At 31.3% G+C, this 18,504-nt stretch overlaps 1 protein-coding gene across 9 annotated transcripts; it reads right to left on the bottom strand.

Moving 5' to 3' along the window:
• Window positions 1-1,014: 1,014 nt before the first annotated feature.
• On the bottom strand, window positions 1,015-15,740 carry LOC119689934 (glutamic acid-rich protein-like). 9 transcript variants are annotated; one of them, XM_038104876.1, is made up of 8 exons: window positions 15,661-15,740; window positions 14,987-15,051; window positions 14,864-14,920; window positions 7,329-7,386; window positions 4,589-4,642; window positions 4,466-4,520; window positions 2,812-2,946; window positions 1,015-2,009 (listed from the first exon to the last, which is right to left on the bottom strand). In XM_038104876.1, the coding sequence occupies exons 7-8, from the start codon at window positions 2,836-2,838 to the stop codon at window positions 1,194-1,196; spliced, it is 843 nt and encodes a 280-aa protein (XP_037960804.1). In that variant the 5' UTR covers window positions 2,839-2,946; window positions 4,466-4,520; window positions 4,589-4,642; window positions 7,329-7,386; window positions 14,864-14,920; window positions 14,987-15,051; window positions 15,661-15,740; the 3' UTR covers window positions 1,015-1,193. The 9 variants fall into 9 exon arrangements, with proteins under 9 accessions (XP_037960804.1, XP_037960807.1, XP_037960808.1 ...); XM_038104879.1 differs by having other exon boundaries at window positions 2,812-2,959; window positions 4,466-4,522; window positions 14,864-14,918; XM_038104880.1 differs by having other exon boundaries at window positions 2,812-2,959; window positions 4,466-4,522; window positions 14,987-15,008; window positions 15,666-15,729.
• Window positions 15,741-18,504: the final 2,764 nt, after the last annotated feature.

Here is an 18,504-nt window from a genome sequence, read left to right as displayed (position 1 = left end):
GTTCCAGACTTATCCTAAATATGTTTGTCAATATCGATGCTAATATATCAACATCTTTTTAAAGAAGACACGGTTGTATATTGTCGATACCACGTGATGATACCAACCATACCATGGATGAAAGTGGTAATGGCCCATTTAGTTTTATTATTTTGCAAAGCAGCCCTACTACGTCGTTTTAACTTTAAACAGATCAAAATATAACTCTTAGAATACTCTCAAACGCCTCGTGGTATTTAAGAGGTCGATGTATATAATAAAAAAACTTGAAAATTAAAACTATTAAACTTAGCGGACTATTCCCATAACATCAAGCTATTCATTACTGCGAGTACTCATTAGAGTACAGGATTAAGCTCACTAAAAACTATAAATTCTTTTATCACCAATGACTGAAATGATGGACTTTCAAAAAAATTATTTTTATTAATTGTGTGATATTCAAAATTCGATTAAAACTAATTGGTTGATTACTGAAGTAAGTAGCATACCTATATCCGATGAAGTGAACGCGCCATCTGGTGTGTTAATACTTTTCCTGTATATATTTAATACTTTAAAGCCCGATATATAAGGAATCAAGCTATATCAGCAGGTAACATAGTTAAAAAAGTTCTTCATGATATTGGAATTGTTAAATCGCGACGTTCACACAATCATAAAATATATATATCTTCGTGTTATATATATTATGTAAGAATGAAATCAACACATCAGAAAAAGGACGTATTCAGATTGAAATAAAAAATGAAATAAGGTGTTGTTTTTCTAAACTGAAAACATTATGAAAATTTCTCGCAATTTGGTATTATTAAATTTAAACAGATATACGATAAAAATGAAAAATGAAAAATAAGAAGTGACAAAAGACAAGACTTCGGTGTCAGCCTCGTTTAAGATACGTGTTTTTTACAGTCACCCTGCCCGTGACACAATATAAATAAGTGTCAGATTAATGTTAATTGATATTTCTCCATAAAAATATAAAAATATTTAAACATTAAATTTTAATTTTGAAAAGATAATTCAGTTTTAATTATTGACACAATTACAATTTTCGAAATAAAGCACTGTAAAACTTATAGTTTTACTAATCATCACATACACACATCACAATTTCGAAAATTTTTTGCAGTTAGCATTGAAATCGTCCACGTTTTCAAAAAAAAATTTAATTACATTGTATCCAAATATCACGGGACACGTTTAGTTGTTGTTAATTTTATGATATATAAAGTGGTCGTTTCACTTTTGCCTTCACGAGTTGTTTCCTTCTGTTCTTCATTTTTCCTTTCCTGCTCCCCTTCAATTTTTTCTTTACCTTTACCCTTTTTACGCTTTTTTTTATTTTTTCTTCCGCGCTTAGCCTTCTCATGCTTAGCCTTAACACTTTTCTTCAATTCACCTTTCTTCTTCCGATCTTGTTCACACTTCACTTTCATTTCCTCATGTTTATTCTTTTTCAATTCTTGAGCGTCACCGTTGTCTTTTTGATTAATAACGGGAGCTCGAGGACGTAGCTTTGTCTTATAATCAGAATTCACCACCATTTTCTTCGGTATTTTCTTTACACGTTTTTTTTTGTCAGTTTCTTCCATATTCTGATTTTTCACGGTGGTGGAGAAATCTTCTTTTGTTTCTTTTACTTTCTTGCAGTCACAAAAGCTTATTTCTTGTTTCATTTCTTGGTTGTTCGTCTCGTCTAAGTTACGATTTGCTTCTAATAAGGTTTGATCTTCTAAGCCTTTTGCCCTACATTTACGTTTGGCTGTGTGCACAGTATCCATTTCATGGTTCCATTTTCTTTTCTTGGCGGTATTTTTCGGCGGTATATTTCCCCTAGATTTTTCACCATCACAGCAGACCTTACATTTTTTGTACGGAACACTTGTTTTTGGCAAAGCTCTCTTACCAACCACACGTTCGTTTTCAGGTTTTTGATCAGCCAGTTTATAGGTAATACGGTGTGGGACCGATCTATTACGGGTATCACTTTCTGAAGGCATTATCTATGATATAGAGAAAGGATAAATAAGATATAATGGTAATATTCTGAACGATGAATACAATTATGATTAATTAATATTATACTTTAATACATAGTACAAGACTATTTATTTTTTTCAATGTGAATAATTTGATATCTTCTCTAACTACCTCAAATAAGCTGAAATCTCTGATGATAAAGATAAGATAAAGTTATAGTCATTCTTATGTTTAAACAATGGAGTTTCTGTAAATTATTTTGATTTTCTCTACTAGTCTCATTGCGGAGTATCCCAAGAATCGATCCCCAATACATTATATCTTTTAATGTATACTTTATATATTATATACACTAATATATAAATGTAGCAATATAAGTTTAAGAGTTAGTAGTACTTTGATTTATTAATCAAATTACATTAAGTAAAATACATGATAATATAGATTCAAAAAAATCAACGCTCTTGTTATAAGCCTGTATATTTATTTATTGTACTCAAACCTCCAGTTTCCGAACCAAACTGGAGCTTTGTCACTATAATGCCATTGTACCCAAATCATGGTTAAGAAGCCATTTCCTTAGTGTCTTGTGCAATGGTATTACCCGGGCACAGTGGTTGCTGACCGCTGCAAAAATGGCATCGGAGATAATATAGATAGAAAAGTATATATAAACTATACTTAGTTCTACCAATTTCTATGTTAATAGCCTAACTTACCGACATATAATAACTATTCTACATTCTGAATGTATCAAATATTTATAACTAAAAATACAGTCTATTTTACAATAGTTCATATTACTGTTAGCCTTTCGTTACTCACTTGATAAGACTCCTTGTATAAAATCATTAAACACCGAATTCACAGATAACACACCATTGTACAGGATCAAGACCTTCTTAAAATGATTTTCCAATGCGTCGAAAAGGTTTAAAATTTTAAAACTTTTACTCAGAGCTGAAAAAAGTACCTGTGTTTTAGAAGAATATTACTTTTATTTAAAAATAACAACAAAGATGAGCAAAGAACCAATGTGTTCCATAATGGAACATAAGTACTTCACTACATTTTGGAATAGATATTTATTAAATTAGTTTGTTTTTCAATGTGCTTTTGAAAAAATGTCATTTTTTTACTAAAAAACCGCTGAAGACTTTTAATTCAACCAAATACGAGTACATCATAGATGTCTAGAAGCACTTCAGATGCTTTTGAATTCAAATAGAAGATATTGATCGAGGAGTTTGAGCACTTAACTGCAAACACACTAAAAATTACACTTGAATGTATGGTGTGAATACTATTTTACTCTTACTGTGTTAGTAATGTCTTAGTTTTGGGTGCTTACCCTTTGCATTGTATATGCATTATTGTTGCTCCAACATATCACATTTTAACTGAATAATACTAAATAGTTTTATTAAATCTATAGATTATAGATTTTTTTATCTTTGCAGTGTATGCTAAGCGGCGGTAATCGCTATTTGGAAAGCTATGCATGTCTGGAAGTGGGCATTTCTTAGGATTATATATATACATACTATCAGATAGTCAAACTGCTTTAAAGTCTTTAAGTTTAGTCTAATTTACACCCGGGACGATTTTTGACTACTATATATCTCTGAATGAAATATAAATGGATTAGACAAATGACAAGTAACATTAATGAATTTGGTTTGTAAAAGTTAATAGCATTCATGTAGAATGATTACCAAAATTTGTAATGGAATTTATGTTAAGATAATATAAAATATATGGCATATCTGTTAATATTTAAGTAAAAATAATGATTTTTAATAAATTTAATATTCATGAGTGTCATTTGCAGAAAGTAACTTCATTTTTAAAATCAATTTAAAACTTTAGCCGAAGTCCATCTGAAGAAACAAAATAACAAATTAACTTCCTGCTAATATATGCCAACAAAAGTGGTTTAGAAAAGCACAATAATGCCACAGCAAATAACTTTTAGTGATATCCATTATATTTTACTATATATTATAATTTTCTGTTTTGGCTAATTGAATACTTTTAATATAATTGTTGTCAGTTGATATGTTTACTTTTGCCATTTTCATTTGATTTATTAATTAGTGAAAATATGAGGACTGTTAACTTGTTTCCTTAATATCATGTTATGCAAGCAATATTACGCTTCGAAGAATATAAAGTTCTTTCCATGACAGTCACTCTAACAGAGTTTTGCAAACATATGATTGCGAATTAAATTCAATAAATTTCGAAAACTCCTAAATATTTGATATGTTAATATGGATGGATGGCAATACTAGGAAAACGATTTTGAATGCTCCTGAACTTAAAAATTCCGCGAATTACAGTAAATAATGATCACAAATTGAGCGAAGTTTGAAAAATTTAATACATATTTTTAATAAATGTTGATTATATAGAATTATTTGTTAATTGAGAACATAAATTTAATGACAAAAGAAATAAATAAGTTTTGATTGCTTACATTAATTGAGGTCCCAGACTTAAGGAAGTTATATAGATCCCAGACCTAAGGAATCCTCTAAATAAAATTGCAAATAAAAATAAATAACAATACTCTTGTCAATGAGTACAACTTGCAACTTACCTTATAAATAGAAAAGGTTTCGTTTTCAAACCTCAGCTTATTTTTTAAAACTACCTATAAGAACAAAAATAAAAAATAAATGAATTGAGTTAAAATTTTATTTTATAAGAAACTGATATATTCAAAATCAAAGCATACTTTTCCCTACTATCATTTTGAAAAATCAAATATATATATAAATTTCGACTTCTTAGTGAGATATTTTGGACTTTGTTCAGAATGCTAACAATTTGTAAGGATGATTTATATATTTTTATAGAGTTCATTCTGATTGCTACATTGGCAGCACTTACAGAAGATGCTAGTTTGATTGATTTTTGATGCACTTGATCTTAAGCATCCTATAGTTAAATGCCATGCTGTTCCTTGCTCTAGACCTTACCGCTAACTAGAGCAGCACCACTTAAACAACCGACGTAGACAGCGCTCTTCGATTTCTATTAGGATCAGAAGTTTCTTTAATATTAAATTCCATACCAGTGGATAAATAACTTCTAATTGCAGTTTCATCTCATGCAAATCTTTTTATTTCAATTGAACCAAGTCCCGCAGTTATCATTCATTTAGTTAACAGTTTTTGAATAGGATTGTGTATCTTCCTGTTAGATATTTTTATTGGAATCACTTTTTCTGATGCTGCTAAAAGTCCGTCCAGTGTGAATGACTGAATTTTGTCACCCTATATAGTAGACTATAAAATGCCGTTTCATTTTAAATGTTGATTTGACTTTAGTATAAATATTCTACATTGATTTGAATTTTCTTCTCAAAAATTCCATGGAAGATTTTTAGAAGAAATAGGGTATACTGACAGATCTTAAATCATTTGGTTCGCAATTGTGTTATATAAAATAATACAATAATCATCATTTTGGTCAGAATATAGCAAGTACTTGGTTCGTAACTAAATTGCCAAATCAAGTGACCAAATTATTGGAGTATACGATAAATTTAGATATACTTGAAAAATTGTCTTTTGGCTCAAAAGACTTCGGTCTTTAAAAGCCTTTACTGGTACGATACTTTTTGGAAAGATTTTTGAAAATCTTTTATAACATTTTTAAGATTTCTTGAAGAATAATACTTGCGATGTTTTTAAGTCTATTTATTTCAGGCTTACCAATACTTCTACGTAACAAAAACAAAAAGTTGATATCTTGACGGTCGGAAAAAAGTTCTTTAGCATTTATCATCAAGTATTTCATATTTTTGGAATTTGCCTTTGTACACTTTTATCAAGATGAGTACACTTTCAATGTTACATACATTGTGACCGAAAAGTTTCCGGAAAATTTTAAATAAAACGCAAAATTCTTAATCTTCATCAATATTTATTTTATCTCCTTCAAAATATGCTCCATTAGAAGCGATACACAAATGCCAACGTTTCTTCCAATCATAAAAACATTTTTTATAGGCGCTTTCCGGTATGGCTTTGAGTTCCCTCTGCGAATTCTGTTTTACGTCTTCTATGGATTCAAAACGCGTTCCTCTGAGTGGTAATTTGAGGTTGGGAAACAGGAAAAAGTCACACGGTGCAAGATCAGGTGAATACGGTGGCTGTTCGATGGTATTTATTGAATGTTTGGCCTTAAAATCGTTGATAATGTTGAACAAATTGAGGTGAATCGGAACAAGCCGGGCGTTGACACGTCGCATACACAAATTGTCCACCAAAATCAAACGAGCCATCTCACGACCGATGCCTAGCTCTCGTGCTATCTCTCTAACACTCACATGAGGATTTTTGAACACGATTTCCTTTGCCTTTTCAATGTTTTCGTCGGTGGTAGAGGTCGAAGGTCGTCCAGAACGCGGCATGTCTTCGACGGTCGTACGACAGTCCTGAAAGGCTTTGTACCACTCATAAACTTGAGTTTTCGATAAAACTGATTCCCCATAAGCCTTTTGTAGCATTCGCAACGATTCTGCACACGAAATTTCGTTCGAAAAACAAAATTTGATGCAAACTCTTTGTTCAATATTTTTTTCCATTGTTTTTTTCGCAACGCACTACTGAGGTGAACTGGTTTCAACAGCTGCCGTAAACGAACTGTATGAACGAGATTCGCGCCATTTTTGGCAAGTAATTTAAAGGACAGTGCGCCGAAACTACATAAACTTAAAATATCGAAAAATATACAGCGCGCGAATTTTAAATGAGAATTTCCGAAAGCTTTTCGGTCACAATGTATATCATTTACAGCTTTTAGTATGATAGCTATATATATTTCGTGATGATGAGAAGCGCTTGGCCGTGTCCTGCTTGGTATTGATTCCTGTCCGCATTCACGACATATAAGCTTTAACCAGTCGTTTTGGATAAAAAAATTTAATCGTTAATGCTATAGCATTTCCATTTTAACGTGCGGAAATGAGAAAAGGCTTAAGGTCCTTTCAAATTAGGATACAAGGTGTTAGTGTTTCTTTTTCAATTTTGGGTTTTTCAAGATAATGTAATTTGGATGGTGTGATGTTCTTTTACTTAGGCAGTAAGACAGAAAATCCCACGACTACATCAAATCGATATTGTTTTTAAGATCGTTCGTCCAATTGGTTTACGATTATTATTCATGCGCACATTGTTTATATATATTTACATATATAAAATTTATATATATTTATATATATATATTTCGAAAAAACCTCTACATTTAGATATTATATACATGCAAAAAATAAAAAATGACTAGATTATCCACCTATATTTCTTGAAATCTTGAAGTCAATAAAAACTTACCTTACAAATAGAAAAAGTTTCGTCCCTCAAAAATTCTTCCTAATCCAAGTTTTCGAAACTGATAAATCAAAAATAAAAAAAAAATAAATAGAGCTAAATTTTATTTTATAAGAAACTGATATATACAAAATCAAAGCATACTTATCCTTAATATCATTATAAAAAATTAATCATAAAACCTTAATTTTAATTAAATCACTTAAGTACAAATTAATGGTGTATTTGGGGACTTCTGAGATATGTTGAACTTTGTTCAGGATTCTAGAATATTCTAAGAATGATTTACATATTTCCATGCAGTTCATTTTATTTGTTACTTTGGTAGCACATCCAAAAGATGCTAAATCGATTGGGAGAAAATAAGTATGGTGTTTGAGATTTTCAAAACAGTTGACCTTAAGAATTATTTAAATAAACAATATATTGTCCATTGCACTCAAACTGGCTTTGTGACTTACGACGATTTTAATGCTACTCACTTCGGATGTGAATACACGTTCTTGTCTGAAACTTCTGAAACTAAGAGTAACTGATTAAAAAATTAGTTTGAGTGTTTGATATTGACTTACAAAAATATGTGAAGGTATGCTATAGTCTGACATTTGTATTAAATTGAAGGTTTACATATTTCTAATATGACATGTATCAAGCTTATTGCTAATTATGTGATCGAAAAGGAACTTCTCTCTGGCATAGCGTGTAAACTCTTCCTTAGTCCTCTTCCTTTCTTAGTCTGTGATATTTTAAAAAGTAACATTGGTACTAAAAATTACCGAAATGACGATTGTCTGAAACAAGCGCTAAGCCGAGAATGGGCAAAAATACCGCAAAGCCACTGGCGAATAGCGTGTGATAACTTCATCGATCGTTTGAAGGCCATAATTCATGCTAGAAGTGGTCATATAGAACCAAAATAAATTAACTTAAAAATTTAAAGTTCTTTTCGTATGTTTTTATTTTTTTCATTAAGTTTAACAAAAACTAACTTAACTTGATTGCAATTTTCGTCAGCAAGTCTGTATTAAAAATGAACTACTTTCGTCTCAAATACCTCATACCTCAGATAATATTCTTTATCTCTTTTTATCTCACGAAGTTGATATGGAGGTTTAAATCAATAATTTCTTTAATATACATCCATGATTATATTGATCTTATGATGGTGAATTTTCTATTTAACGTACTGCCGTGTTTGGAATTCTTGAACATTTATGAAGCAAAATTTAACTTTATTTTATGCATGAATTTCAGTTTAAATAAATTTAAATTTCAAATTTTTTTATATGTTCAGTCTTGGTCAGAACTAGACTTAAGTTTCTGGGAGCCCCCTTCTTCAACACACTCCTCGATATCTCTAGCGTTAGCATTGGCCAGATTCTTGCCTCTGAGGAGATCAATGCCTCTGTCTGCGTCTGGCTGGATCTCCTCTTTATTACACATTTTACGAGGATTTGTGGATTCAAAACGGCCTTCTTAGCTAATTGAGGAGGATTTAGTCCGCCCTCCACCACAACTAACTTACTAACTTCATTTTAAAACGAGTAACATTATTTAAGGTATTTTCAATAAAAATTTCTAATAAAAAATCTACTACTTTGTGGAGTCCTCGCTTAAGTGCATTATTGCAAATCTCATTTGACTTCTATTTGATTTGATTTAATTTGGTGCACTGTGATATTGTTCAACACACTCTTCGATATCTCAGTGTTAGCATTGGCCAGATTCTTGCCTCTGAGGAGATCAATGCCTCTGTCTGGGTCTGGCTTGATCTCCTCTTTATTACACATTTTATCAGGATTTGTGGATTCCAAACGGCTTTCTTAGCTAATTGAGGAGAATTCAGTCCTCCCTCCACCCCAACTAACTTACTAACTTCATTTTAAAACGAGTAACATTATTTAAGGTATTTTCAATAAAAATTTCTAATAAAAAATCTACTTCTTTGTGGAATCCTCGCTGTGAGTGCATTATTGCAAATCTCATTTGACTTCTATTTGATTTGATTTAATTTGGTGCTCTGTGATATTGTTGTTACAAGCTACAGACAAATTAAACTTAATAATCCCAAACGTGTACACCACCACAGCGTATGCTGAATATTAATTGAAATCGTACGGAGCTGAGGATTTTATTGCTTCTGGTCTCCGATTGCAAGCAAACAAGATACTCTTTTATTTTGTGTGTAGCACTGCTAATTGCTAAAGAACAAGTCAGAAGCTTCAAACATAAAAACTAAATGCGATAAAATTGAATGAAGGAGAACGAAATTGCAGAATCGCTGCAGAGTAGAAAGCAATAAAATTAAGGAAAATATTGAACAAAGCTTGAATTTGAATATTTGAATATGGAGTCAGTGAGTTGCACTTAAAGTCCTGAAGTCCTCAAACAACCTTTACAAGTTTCGAGCTTGAAATACTCAATTTCGATTTCTTTAATATGCTTGTGGAATATCAAAGTATGATGCCTGTGCTCTGTGGTCTGTGGAAGAGAAAGACATGTGTTGATGACATTGGTTGATACGAAGGAAGTTGATACGAATGGCAGATGGGATATCTTTAAGTGACTTGAATTGAAAAGATTTGTGTACTTCAAGAAGTGTTTAAATTTTTTTCATACGTGCGTATTTATATACTTCAATGATAAGTATTTGGAGTCTTTCGAGTGTATAAATATTCACACACGTCTTTCTCAAGTGTATCAGAAATAATATGCAACTGAGTACAAAAAGAAAAAAAAGATGCAACTCAGCATTTAAATTTGACAGCTCACATGAAGTTCCTCTCGAACCTGAATGCAATCTATATGTAATCATCTACATAAGAGTGAAATGTGAAATGTGAAATGTTTTGTTTTGATAATTTAAAAATTTCTACAACTGCCTTTTCGTGTACATCTCAAAAGCATTTCGCAGCTAGAGAATTTGTTGATAATTGCGAGGCATTCCGGTTTCCACATCAGCATTTCAAGAAAGTCAAGAAATGCAGAAAACTCGGTGAAGGTGGCGTTGCTCCTATTCCTACTACTAGAACATTTCGCCAGCTATTGTTGGCATTATTTGCGTTATTGTATCTGTTGCCAAAATGTCAAATTGCAGTTAAGTAGGTTTGCACTTGTGCAGTTGTGCACTTGTGCAGTTGTGTGTTCGGTTATTGTTTGCGCTGCTATTTAACTTTTTAATATGATTTTTAGTTGAATCGTTCCATTAGGAATGTTACTCTGACTACTGCTATCGCTGTTGTTCGTACTAGCATGGTGTTGCCACACATTTCAGTTGATGCAAAAAAATACTTAAAATATATTTCACCAACGAAACACTGCAATAGCGTTTTTTCCAATTTAGCTTGGTTCGTGCTTTCTGCGATTATTTACCAGTTGTGCACTTCGTGCTGTGTGCATCATTTTCATCCAAACTAATGTATTGTCAATTATTTTAAGGACAAGTTTTTGGCGTTTCTTGAATTTTCCCAAAGAAATTTCAACTGCACTCTCTCTAGTTACTATCAAGTGAATTTTTATTTGCAGTGAAGCTTTCTGATTTTATTTTTGATTGCACTATTTTGAAATGTTGGAAGTGCACAACATAATCAAAATGGAATATCGTTTAATGTTTCCATTAAAAAGGCAAAGCCATTTTGTTTCTTTCAAACAAAAATACACAAAATATAAGTTTTTATATAAAAAACTGTATATTGTGTGCATATTATCCATGTTAATGTACTCTAAGAAAAATCTTTGATAGTTTTTCAAAGTCACACTAAGATGATATCAGTACCGATATTATAAGGATGTACAGGGTGAATGAACTGCAATTTTGCAGAGTAATGTTTTGTTAAAAATTTAGTTTAACTGAATCCACTAAAAAAATATTAGAACAGAATTTTGTTAAGTCATTTGGCATAGTCAAATTGGCTTGAATACAACATAGCGTTGAAAAACATTATTTTGTTATGAAACGTAATCATTTACATCCATTCATAAAGAATAACTTTCCAAAGCACAACGACGCCACAGTTTTGACTTGGATCAGCAAATATTTCTTATCAAGAAGTCAAACAATTTTACACTTGATGAATGGTGACTTACAGACTCCTAACTACTGATACAACAGTGCATGTCTTAAGCGTGGTGCAGTATTACAAACTTGACTGTCAGTCAAGAGAAAAAAATACCACGACTAAACAAAACTGCAGGTCTGCACCTTTGAATGAGACTTAACTAACATGCTGTCATGCTCACCAAAATTTTGATGAGCACAACAATCAGCTTATCGCCAACATGTTGTGAATACTATTCTGTCACTAAAAATTTGTATTCCATCAGTCAATAGTATATTTTTGCGTGGTTCCTATCGTAGCAACAGTGTGCGCAAACACACTTACCATTCAAAAATTTTGCTTGACTGACAAGTCATGTCCAAGTTTGACCGCTAAAATAAATTCGAGGAGAGCGCAACTTCACTGACACCCAATTTTGCAGGTCTGCAATACGCTTTAAGTAGCAGTGTAGAATTTTGTTAATAGTCTACTCTCGTTCTCTCTCTCTCTCTCTCTTTCAATCTCTCTCTCTCCCTCTCTCTTGAAAATATATAATGAAACTGCGCAGCAAAAACCCACCGAATATTGCATCAGATCTGTTGAAATGGTATCCAAGTTAGGTATGGATCGCCGATTCTTAGTCATAGAGGTTTAATTTGTTGGTTAGCATTTTAGCAACGGTTCAGGACTAAGTCAAAAACTGTCTCTCAATCCTTCATTCTCTCCATCAACTCATGTTTCTATTTATATATCTCTCTACTTTTATTTTTCTCTCTCTCTCCCTCATGCTCTCTAACCTTTTTCTTCTGTCTTTATTTTTCTCTCACTTATCTCGCTCTTTCTCTCATTCTTACTAACTTCCTCTTTCTCTTCATCTCTTTGCCTTCTTTCTTTTTCTCTTCCTCTTTCCCCCTTTTTCTTTCTCAGCCATCTATTCCCTTTCCCACTTTCTCTATTATAGTCTCTCTTTCCCTCTTTCTTTTTCTTTCACTTCCTCCATCCCTTTCTCTTTATCTCTCCTTTTACCGTCCTCTTTGCTTTTACTTACTCTTCTTAAGTCCCTCGCTTATCTCTGTTTTGCATGTGTTCTCTCTCACATCGCTCTCTCTTTCTTTCTATCTCTCTTTCCACTCTCTCTTTTTGTTTCTCATTTTGTTCTCTCCCTTCATCTTTCTCTTTTTCTATATTTCTTCATCTTTTTCTCTCTCTTTCTCTTTCTGTTTTCTTACTCTCACTTCAGCTGTCTCTCGTTCCCCATACCTTCCTTTAATTCTTCCCCTTTCTTTCAAACTAGTCTCTTTCTCTCTATCTGCTTTCTATCTTTTCTCTTTCTTCTTTGTTTTCTTTTTCTATTATCTGATCCGCATCTAAACTATTATTTTTCAAAAACTTTTAAATTGGGTACATATTGGTAGTTAATTTTTTTATTTAAAAATGTTAGAACAAAATTATGTTAATGAACAAAATTTGCTTTCACGACAAAGAGCAACTGCTGCTGTTCTCTCTACCCGATGCTATTAATTAATAACTAATTTTTTTCAGAACAACGTCTATATGACACATGAAAAACTTTATTCGTCACATATATGTATATACTAAAAGAGGTTTACAATCAGTCTCATAGAGGTTGTAGGATTTTTATTTACAACACCACTAAAATACTGCTTCTACAGAATTGAAGAAATAAAAAAACACAGTACTCTTAACACATATAGTATGTCTAAATTCCATTAGGTGAAAATAAATAAAGATTTAAAAAAAAAGAACTCTCTTGTAATAAATTTAGACTACATTCCGACAATGTGACAAATATTTATAACTAAAAATACTTTTTAATATACAATAGTTCATGTTATTGTTAACCTTCTGTTACTCACTTAGATAATTAGAGACCTTGTATAGAATCAATAATATTCGAATTCACAGAGAACACACCATTGTACAGGTTCAGAGCTTTCTTGAAATGGGTTTGCAATACGTTTACTCAGAACTAAAAACAAGTACTTGTATTTTAGAAGAATATTACTCTTATTTACAAATAACAACAAAGATAAGCAAAAAAGCAATATATTCTGTGATAGATCAGAGCTACCATATTTCACTATATTTTGGAATAGACAAATCATATTTTGTTTCTTAAAACGCTGTATACTTTTATTTTAACCAAATACGAGTACATCATAAATGTCTAGAAACACTTCAGATGCCTTCAAATTCAAATAAGAGAAATTAATCGAGGATTTTGAGCACTGATCTGCAAACACACTAAAAATTACACTAGATTACGTATTTAGATGTGGGGTATGATTACTATTTTACTCTTACTGTGTTAGTAATGTCCTAGTTTTGGGTCATGACCCTTTGCATTGTATATGCATTATTGTTGCTCCAGCATATCGCATTTTAACTGAATAATACTAAATAGTTTTATTAAATCTATAGATTATAGATTTTTTTATCTTTGCAGTGTATCTTTGCAGCGATTACAGCCGCTTAAATCGCTATTTGGAAAGCTATGCATGTCTGGAAGTGGGCATTTCTTAGGATTATATATATACATACTATCAGATAGTCAAACTGCTTTAATGTCTTTAAGTTTAGTCTAATTTACACCCGGGACGATTTTTGACTACTATATATCTCTGAATGAAATATAAATGGATTAGACAAATGACAAGTAACATTAATGAATTTGGTTTGTAAAAGTTAATAGCATTCATGTAGAATGATTACCAAAATTTGTAATGGAATTTATGTTAAGATAATATAAAATATATGGCATATCTGTTAATATTTAAGTAAAAATAATATGATTTTTAATAAATTTAATATTCATGAGTGTCATTTGCAGAAAGTAACTTCACTTTTAAAATCAATTTAAAACTTTAGCCGAAGTCCATCTGAAGAAACAAAATAACAAATTAACTTCCTGCTAATATATGCCAACAAAAGTGGTTTAGAAAAGCACAATAATGCCACAGCAAATAACTTTTAGTGATATCCATTATATTTTACTATATATTATAATTTTCTGTTTTGGCTAATTGAATACTTTTAATATAATTGTTGTCAGTTGATATGTTTACTTTTGCCATTTTCATTTGATTTATTAATTAGTGAAAATATGAGGACTGTTAACTTGTTTCCTTAATATCACGTTATGCAAACAATATTACGCTTCCAGGAATATAAAGTTCTTTCCATGATAGAGTCACTCTAACAGAGTTTTGCAAACATATGATTGCGAATTAAATTCAATAAATTTCGAAAACTCCTAAATATTTGATATGTTAATATGGATGGATGGCAATACTAGGAAAACGATTTTGAATGCTCCTGAACTTAAAAATTCCGCGAATTACAGTAAATAATGATCACAAATTGAGCGAAGTTTGAAAAATTTAATACATATTTTTAATAAATGTTGATTATATAGAATTATTTGTTAATTGAGAACATAAATTTAATGACAAAAGAAATAAATAAGTTTTGATTGCTTACATTAATTGAAATCCCAGACTTAAGGAAGTTATATAGATCCCAGACCTAAGGAATCCTCTAAATAAAATTGCAAATGAAAATAAATAACAAAACTCTTGTCAATGAGTACAACTTGCAACTTACCTTATAAGTCAAAGAATTTCGTCTGAAAAATAATTATTCCTGTTCTATATTTGAAACTAACAAAACTGAAATAAAAAATAAATGAATTGATTTAAATTTTATTTTATAAGAAACTGATATATTCAAAATCAAAGCATACTTTTCCTTAATATTATCATGAAAAATCAAATCATAATGCTTATATTCTGATAAAATCACTTAAGTAAAAAATAATGATATGCTTAGTGACTTCTTTTGAGATATTTTGAACTTTGTTCAGAATGCTAACAATTCATCCTAACAAGGATGATTTACATATTTTTATAGAGTTTATTCTGATTACTACATTGGCAGCACTTTCAGAAGATGCTAGTTTGATTGATTTTTGAAGCACTTGATTTGAATTCCATGGAAGATTTTTAGAAGAAATGAGGTATACTGACAGATCTTAAATCATTTGGTTCGCAATTGTGTTATATAAAATAATACAATAATCATCATTTTGGTCAGAATATAGCAAGTACTAGGTTCGTAATTAAATTGCCAAATCATTTGACCAAATTATTGGATTAAACCATAAATTTAGATATACTTGAAAAAATGACTAGATTATCCACCTATATTTCTTCAAATCAGCTAATTGGTTTGTCACTAATGTACTGATATACTGGTCTTCAAGATCAATAACAACTTACCTTACAAATAGAAAAAGTTTCGTCCCTCAAAAATTCTTCCTTATCCAAGTTTTCAAAACTGATAAATCAAAAATAAAAAATAAATAAATTGAGCTAAATTTTATTTTATAAGAAACTGATATATACAAAATCAAAGCATACTTATCCTTAATATCATTATAAAAAATTTAATCATAAAGTCTTAATTTCAGTTAAGTCATTTAAGTAAAAAATAATGGTAAGCTTAGTGATTTGTTCTAAAAAAATCACAAGATAAAAGTTTGGCTGCTTCAACCAGATCGCTTGCGTCAAGCACCTGATTGACAAATGCAATTTAAAATCGAATGAAAGTAAATAATTTCAATCATTCTACCTGCGTTAACCACCATGACGCTACCTTCAATTAACTGACTCGTATTGAGGAGGACACCCGAAGCTGCGAGCGCTAGTTCCCAAGGCACCAAATTTACGCTTCAGCACAGGTACTCCACGTAAAACTTATTTAGTAACAGTGATACTATAAGTAGTATCGGGTGGTGTTTAATGGACTTAAGTCACTTTTTATGACACACATGATTTGCTTTGGAAATATTTTAACCGCTGTACCGAAGGGGAGCCAATGGTGACAAATTGTATGGCCTTGATGGAAAAGTAATCAATTCACTTTCACGTTTAGCAAAACATAAAATGATCCGTTAAAGATGACACAAGAATGGGAAATTACGCCTTATTTGTGGGTTGTGGCACCGTCCTATTTAAACCGCACATCCTCTACTGCCAGATTTTAAAATTAACGCCAAAAGAAATTTGTGACCATGTGAATATAAATTTAAGCCGTATTCCATCAGGAACATACACTATTTACATAGAATCGCCAGATATTTCTATTTAATACTAAATATCTTAGTTCATCAAATGATTTGTTCGTTTTATGTGGGATGGTTCTTCTCCAAGTGGTCCGAGATCTGACGGGTCTTCAATTGCCTTGCGGGTTCCATTGTAGGGCAGCATAACATACCTCTTCGTAAGGTTTTCTTAATGTGTGTCCAAGCTCGTTGTATTTTCGTCGTTTTATTTGCACGTTAATGTTTGCTGGATTTGTGATTTGGGACCATCAAATTCTCAATATATTTCGCAGACATCTGCTGGTTAAAGGCTGCAGTATGCGGTTAGTTTCAGTGCTCACCAGCCATGTTTCAGAGCTATACAACAGATTTAATTTGACATATGCGTTATATACATTGATCTTGGTCTTTTGCGATAATTCGCTTGATCTCTAGATGTTACAAAGAATTGTACATGTAGATTTTGCTTTGTTAATTCTGCTTCATATCTCAATGGTTGCGCCTCTCTTTGGATTTATTATGCTTCCAAGATAACAGAAATTCTTAACGGTCACAATGTTGGTGTTACTGACTGTGAAGATGGGAGTTTGAATTGACTTAATCGTGCATATGATTGTTTGGCTTGCGTTGATCCACAGACCCACTAGAGCCACTGTAGTTGAAGGGGCGTCAATTTTTGCCTGTATATGCTATACCGCCGTACAGCATATATATAATAAATTAAATACCGTTCGAATTGGGTTTTTATCTATACTGATTTATTTTATGTTTTTAATTTTTAAACTTACGTTCTAGAGTAATGAATAAGATATCATATTCCTTTGCATAAACTTTTACAGTTTGGCGTAGGAATAGAAAATAATAAAAGATAGCACGGTCATGTGCTCACTACAATGCTCTTTATTATAAGAAAGCAAAACTATATGGACCATCATCTTTTTCTCACGAGTCGCAGATCTTATCAGACTGTTGGATTGTTGGATTCAACACAAAACAACTACGAAGATCCAATTTTTTCATTTACTATTTAAGACAATTTATTTAATAATTATTTATATCAGAATTATTTAAGTAATGAAATAAATTGTACTAAAATAGGGAAAAGTAAAAGCTGAAAAAGTTGTTATATTTTCATTTCACAATTAAAAAAGAATTTACCCTGGCAATTAAAAATTTTGAATATTGTTATATGCGACTCTTTTCAATTTGGACGCCGTATTTATTTTGAATAAATTTTTATTCCAAACATTTTAAAATTATTCCAAATGCCGCAAATCTATTCAGTCTGAAAAAATTGGATTTCAAATGAATGCAATTAAACATCGCCAGTAGTGGTCTCTTCCATTGACAACGGATATGCTTAAATTTCATTTTTGTGTTCTGTGACCGAGTTAAACGTTCAAATGGAGGGAGGACAGCGGAAAACCAAAAAAACAAAAACATACATTTAAAGCTGCAACGCACAGATACATTTTCTGAAATATCCTACATTTATATTGACTATGTATCTTTATATTTGTCAATGTTTGCTGGCAGCACTGCGAACAAAGCCAACGATTATGGAATACAAAAAGGAGAATTTTGTGCGATTTTGTTATTGTGTTGCATTGTTGCCTCTAGTCAAATATCATATTTTTTGCGACTGTCGCTAGTTAAAATGTTTGAAATGGTGTTCCAATATGCAAATTTATGCATTACACACAAACACACAAACACACATAAAACTGAAATACTAACAAACAAATCAATTGATATGTTAGATGTGCATCTGCATCTGTCTTTGACTTAAAGTTAAGAATGGAATGCATTTAACGTCTTCATGCTAAGTGATTTCCTTTGATCAACAAATCAATCAAAATTGAAGAGCATTCTACACAACTCACTGAACTAATCTACAATAAATTTAGTACAAAAAATCAACCATAAATCAGTAAATTAATATTTAAGCAATTTTAATTTAGAACAAAGGTTGAGCTTTCTTGATTAACTTCCAAAGTTAATTACATTGAATTAATACAAT

This window comes from Teleopsis dalmanni, chromosome X (genome assembly GCF_002237135.1).
Source record: "Teleopsis dalmanni isolate 2A chromosome X, ASM223713v2, whole genome shotgun sequence".
Classification (NCBI taxonomy): Eukaryota; Metazoa; Arthropoda; class Insecta; order Diptera; family Diopsidae; genus Teleopsis; species Teleopsis dalmanni.
This window is presented reverse-complemented; position numbering and strand designations above follow the sequence as displayed.